This window comes from Pundamilia nyererei, unplaced genomic scaffold (genome assembly GCF_000239375.1).
Source record: "Pundamilia nyererei isolate P.nyererei 1_Seehausen unplaced genomic scaffold, PunNye1.0 scaffold00229, whole genome shotgun sequence".
In the NCBI taxonomy this organism is placed as follows: domain Eukaryota; kingdom Metazoa; phylum Chordata; class Actinopteri; order Cichliformes; family Cichlidae; genus Pundamilia; species Pundamilia nyererei.
The window spans coordinates 801,962-807,847 of NW_005187630.1; the positions used below are offsets into that span (position 1 = coordinate 801,962).

General features: G+C 39.4%; 1 protein-coding gene across 2 annotated transcripts in view; it reads left to right on the plus strand.

The window, feature by feature from the left end:
- Positions 1 to 299: 299 nt before the first annotated feature.
- gins3 (GINS complex subunit 3) overlaps positions 300 to 5,886 on the plus strand; it is an 8,148-nt gene continuing 2,561 nt past the window's right edge. Inside the window, exons 1-3 of one of the 2 annotated variants that reach the window (XM_013914839.1) lie at positions 300 to 360; positions 445 to 630; positions 1,227 to 1,460. In XM_013914839.1, coding sequence (XP_013770293.1) covers positions 460 to 630; positions 1,227 to 1,460 — 405 coding nt within the window. In that variant the 5' untranslated portion in view covers positions 300 to 360; positions 445 to 459. Of the gene's footprint in view, positions 631 to 1,226; positions 1,461 to 5,886 lie in introns of both variants that reach the window. The other variant, XM_005748781.1, reaches the window with a different exon arrangement.

Here is a 5,886-nt window from a genome sequence, read left to right on the forward strand (position 1 = left end):
GAAACATTCTTACAACCTGATACAAGGTGACTTTACATTTTTAATGGTTACATTCTGACCTCTAATGGCTGAAATTGTAATTACAGATTGCTTTTTATGGACAAATTTTTTTATGCTTTTCTTTGAATGAACAACTTGTATTATAATAAGGGCTAAGCCTGTTATTTGTCCTTACATAATTTGAAAATGAAATTCAGCACGTTTAAAAAAAATCAAAAACACAAAAAACAAAAAAAGAAGAGAAAAATAATCGATAACTGATTTTCGTTTGATTTTCACTAGCAATCGATTGCTCTGGTCTTGAGCTCTCTGCGCCGCTCTGGTTGTTTCGTCATATTTTCTGGCGCCAAAACAGCAAAGGTAAAACAGACTGTAAACATAGCGGAGCTGGGTTGCGTCAATAACAGTTTACTAAAAGTATTTTTGTTACTGACCGCTTTACAGATTATTCAAACGTAAATGGACACGCAGTCGTATTTTCCCGTACCGCCTGGGGTGGGTATGGAGGAGAATTTCCTGTCTTTGGACGATATTTTGCTCTCTCATGAGAGACTTCCTATCCGGACAGAGTGCACTTTCCCTCGGCTTGGCTTTCTGGAGAAGTCGAGTGACACGCAGGACATCCCGGAGGTCGGTAAACACATAACAGTTAAAGTTTTGCGAATGTATTTATGCTAAAACAAGTAAACCAAAAGTACCGGAATCGCCCGTTTATCTTTTTCACAAAGCTACTTACATCTCGCTAAACTTCATTCATATTTTTGATACTTTTGTTTATGTCATTGTATTTATAAAGGGAGAATCTTCGAAAAAGCAGTTTCCAGCGTTCAAGGATAGACAGGACTCGCGTGTAAATTCGGCGTATTTATAAACGCGAACAACTATACCAGTATCAAAATTTCTAACTTGTGTATGCTTAAGCTTCAGCCAGTTAGCATCGCAAGTGTTCTTCAGTCGGCTACCAGAAGGTGGTACTAGTCTTAAAAATCTACTACTAAACAAATAAACTACATTTGAAAAGCAATATTTCTAAGTACATAAAGGAGCAGGTAACGTCAAGCCTTGCTGTAGGTATTACAGTGAAGTGAACAGTGCTTTAGTACATGTGAGGTCTTGGAGTTCTTAAAAAATCCGGTGTACACCAAAACACACACCCCTGTAGCACTATTAGAGCTCCAGAGAGCCGGGGTATTGTTACTCCATCACTGTCTTTTGTTTCATCCCAGGGTACAAAGATGGAGCTTCCTCTGTGGCTGACCAAGGGCCTGTACGAGAGGAAGAGGAAAGTGGTCTCTGTGGAGCTTCCTAAGGTGTACAAAGAGGGTTGGAGGACCGTGTTCAATGCTGATCCCAACGTGGTGGACCTCCATAAGATGGGGCCCTACTACTATGGCCTGGGATCCCAGATGCTGCACTTTGACAGCCCAGAGAATCCTGAGATCGCACAGACTTTGCTGCAGGTAAAAAAAAAAAAACGTTAACATGGAGGTAATCAAGGATGAGAGAGACCAGAGTGTTATATACCTATGTGGTATGTGACTTTTGTTGCCATGATGCCAGGTCTCTCTTGGAAATGAGATTTTTAATCTCAATGAGATTTTTTACCTGGATAAATAAAGGATTAATAATTTAAAAAAAAAGAGTAGATCTGCATCACTGAAAGTGCAAAATAATCCTTATTTATCTTTTACTGTCCTGCAGTGCCTGCTCCAAAGCATGTTAGGTTCGACTTAAGAAATTAACAGGTGTCTGGAAAATAGTGTTACCATCTTTCAGACCTCTGTCTGGACACGGTATGAGTGTCTAAAGTCTTAAAAACATTATTGAGAAGAATAGATTCTTAGGAACTTAATTCTGCTGTTGTTGTTGTTGTTGTTGTTGTTGTTTTTTCATTCTTTGTTTTGTTTTTTTATTTATTCTGTAGGGAAATTTTAAACACTTTTATTGACCTATTGGCCTGGTTTTATTGATCATAAAACCAGGCACCTAAGCTGTGTCGCCGATCTTATATAAAATTTGTTAGTGAGCCTACTCACTTCTTTGATTTAGGCTTCTGTGTTTGTCCTTCACTAACTTGCCTTATTTTTCAGAACTGCAGCTGAAAGAATATAGCCAACCTTATCTTAGATACAAGTAAATAACATTTTAATTGAACTAAATACAGTTTTAATTACAGTCACAGCCGCCTGTGTTTTAATGATAGAGCTGTGATTGTAAGAAGTATAAGCGACACACGTTATGTTTTTTTTTATTCTTATTCCATTTCATTGGTCACGCACTCCAAATACTGACTCTTTTTGCGAATGCTAAATCGTGGCTTGTTGAGTTTATAAGCACCTTGGGGTGGCTGTTGAGCCTGATCACCAATGTTTGGTTAAGTGATGCCAGCAGCTGTAGCTCAGGTGGTAGTTACTCCATTGGTAGGACGGTGGATCGATCCCCGACTCCTCCAGTCAAAGTGTTCTTGGTCAAGATATTGAACCCTCGTTTGGCCCGTATGTGTTGAAGTGACTAGGGATAGACAAAAGGCCTGTGTGAATGTGTGTATGATTGGGTGAATGAAATTTGCAGTAGAAAGTGCTCTGATTACTCAACTGAGTAGAAAGATATTATATAAGTGCCAGCTTTATCCTGTATATGTTAGTATTTGCCTCAGGTTTCGTCATGTTTAGTATGAGCAGCCACCATTGTAACAGGAAAAAAGGAAACACAGACTAAGACCCACTGTAATAATAGCAGGTGTGTGCTGCACATAGGGCTGCCACGATTAGTCGACTAGTCACGATTATGTCGACTATTAAAATCGTCGACGACTAATTTAATAGTCGACGCATCGTTTGAAGCTTTGTAAGATCACAAAGGACGCAGGAATGCGTAGTAGGATTTAAGAGTGTAATAACGGACTGAAACAGAAGATGGCAGCACTGCATGTACAAGGATGCCAGCTGCCGTTAAACCCCGAAGAAGAAGAAGCTGTGTCCCAGAATTCATAGCGCAGCCCAGCGCAGCTGTCAACAATGGCGGCAGCTAGTTAGTTTTAACTTTACTCTTATTATTCTTTCTGGGTCACAAAATAAACGTTTAACATATTTTCAGGCGAGAATGTAGCTGTGTAAACCTCAAATATCTGCTCAGTTTATCAAGACACCACATATTTTCAAAAGCGCTCCGACGTTTTCGGAGACGTCTGTTACCCACTAGCTCGTTAGCTAGGCGGGGGCAAGGATAACTAGAGCCGTGAGAACACCGGACTCCCGGCAAATCGTTTTCAAACCCACCGCCGTCTTTCGCTAGTCAGGTTAAACATATATATAAGTCACTTAGATAACTTAAAAATGTTATTGTTTGGCTTTCTTTAGTATTTTATTTGTTCCTGAGTAAATCGGTTTGGCTGAGATTAAAGTTATAGTTTTTACACAGCTAAAACTGTCAAGCAGACAGCTGATTATCAGAAGTGTGAGACGCTGGAGAATATACTCCGGTGTCCTGTTATATTTTAGAAAGCAAGGAGTTTATTAAACTTCACTGAAACAATCTGCAAATTTCATTAAAAATTAATAAACTACCATCTTGTCTTTATTTTTAGTTAGCACAAACACTTCAAGCTGTAAGCTAATGATAGTTATATAAGACCAGATGCTGCTGGTGCAATAAGCTGTACGTCCAATGGATGATGATCTGATTAGTCGACTAATCGCAAAAATAATCGGTGACTAGTCGACTATCAAAATAATCGTTTGTGGCAGCCCTAGCTGCACAGCCATGAAATAATACATATATAAATCAGACAGAGGTTTTTATTCCACATGACATGTGCAGTGATTGATTTCCTTCATCAAGGACACAGCATGTCTGCAGATTCGTGAAAACAGTGTGTGTGCGCGCGCTATGGGAGGTGAGGCAGACCTACAGGAGAAGTACAAGCCATTAGCTTCTTGTGGTGGCAGATATTAAGTGGACTCTTCATTAAAAGCTCAACATTTTAAAATGAGTGCATGGGTGGAATTTTAAGTTGCCACCAGAGTTTTGGATTGTCTGCGTATTGATCTTTGTGTACAGATGGTTTGTACCTGAGCAGCTCATTTTATTGCCACTCATAATATTTAAAAAAAAAAAACTGAAGGAAAACAAATGAAAGAGTCCAGCTTAAGCTGTCTATACCGACGGCCCATTCTGACTGTCACTTTCTACTCGTGTTTTGCAAGTGAGGATAATTTCTGCACTTTGTATGAGGTGGAAGATGGAAAAAAGAAATTGGAGCCTGTGTTTGGTCATCGTGACTGCGATCGCCTTTGAAACATACTGTCACTGAAGCCTTTGCATGGCTCTTGTATCTTTTGCGTTCCTGCTACACCTTTTTGTCCTTGTCTTATTATCAAAGTGTCTGAAGGTCTCAGAGTATCTTAAAGCATTCATGTTGTTTTCCTAAAACCTCCTAAATGTGGTGTCTGACTGCTGCTGGCAGTAATGCTGCTTAATGATTTCCAGGTAAACTGATCCTTGTGTGATGTAAGCTTAATATGCAGGCTTGAAATAACTCCATCCATCTTTTACTGTAAAAGTGCTTCCATTATTACCAAAAATGCTTCCTCCAATAGAAATTCAGGGTGTATATAATTATAGTTATCGTGTATATCATGACTATTCAGACTCAGCTGCTGAAATATTATATAACATGCAGATTTGGTAACTGGACTGACTCTTATGGAGTGCTTTTCTGTTATGCCTGAGCACTCAAAGAGGAGCACTCTTTACTGAAAGCCACATTCACACAGTGCCACTGAGCACATGCTGACTGTCACACACACCGGTCGATGGAATCGGCCAATTAGAGTTCAGTATCTTTGCCAAAGAACATTTCAACATGTGGACTCAAGCAGCCAGGAATGGAACCAACAACCTCTGTTTGGTAGACAGCTCGCTCTACCTCCTGAACCAATTTCGACACTTTTTCTGTAGTTAACCAAAATGACCGAGGCCATATTTCTTAGCAAGCTGTGCAGATGCTTATAGAAAAAGCTGTGCAGTTTTAACCCATTTCCAATCAGGAAGATATTACAGATTTACTTCAATTATTCATTTTTTTAAGCTATTAGATAACAAGAATATATGACTGCTTGTTTCCTTGGATGGCCTAAACCTCTTTGAGGGTGCAGGAATTAACTGAAAAGTTTGAAACAGTTGTGTTGGATACTTCTGAATTTTTCTAAAAAGTTATACTTTGGATACAACAGTTTTGTTTTCCCTCTGAGGAACACCTGCATGATGTTTTTCAGCTATGCATGTGTAGCTTTCTAGATTAATTGCTAATCTGAATGAAGAGGTTAATGTACAGTTTTGTTAAAATTGCTCCCAAAACAGATTTTTGTAATTTTTGAACACGAGCAGAACCCTTTGATTAAACACGTGAGTTACTAAATGCAGAGGGTGATAAATGGCTTTAAAGGAATGTATTAATCGTGGACATTTGTACAATGTTTGATGGAGAAAAGGTGCAGAGTGGTGCATTAAAAACTGTCCAGAATTCACGAAATGTGGTATCTGATTTCCTCCCCACTTGATGAGGCACAGAACGTTTCTCTGTTTTAAGCCCTGTTTCAGTCTTCTCATCCTCTGAGGTGCTAAGCACTCCAAATAAAGGATTTCTGCTGGATTAACACCAAGATCAAACACGTGCTGATGGTATGTTATGCGTTCCTGGACCAGCAGGGGCAGACCACTGTTCTCTCTGCAGCCAGACATGAAGTTTTTCCTTGTAATGAGGTCATAGTGTTTGATGGCTCTGATGTCACCTTCTGTTTCAAGCAGAAATCTGAACGTGAGATTAGGGCTGCACGATTAATCGCTAGAAAATCGCGACCTCGATTCATACTTATGTGCGATCTC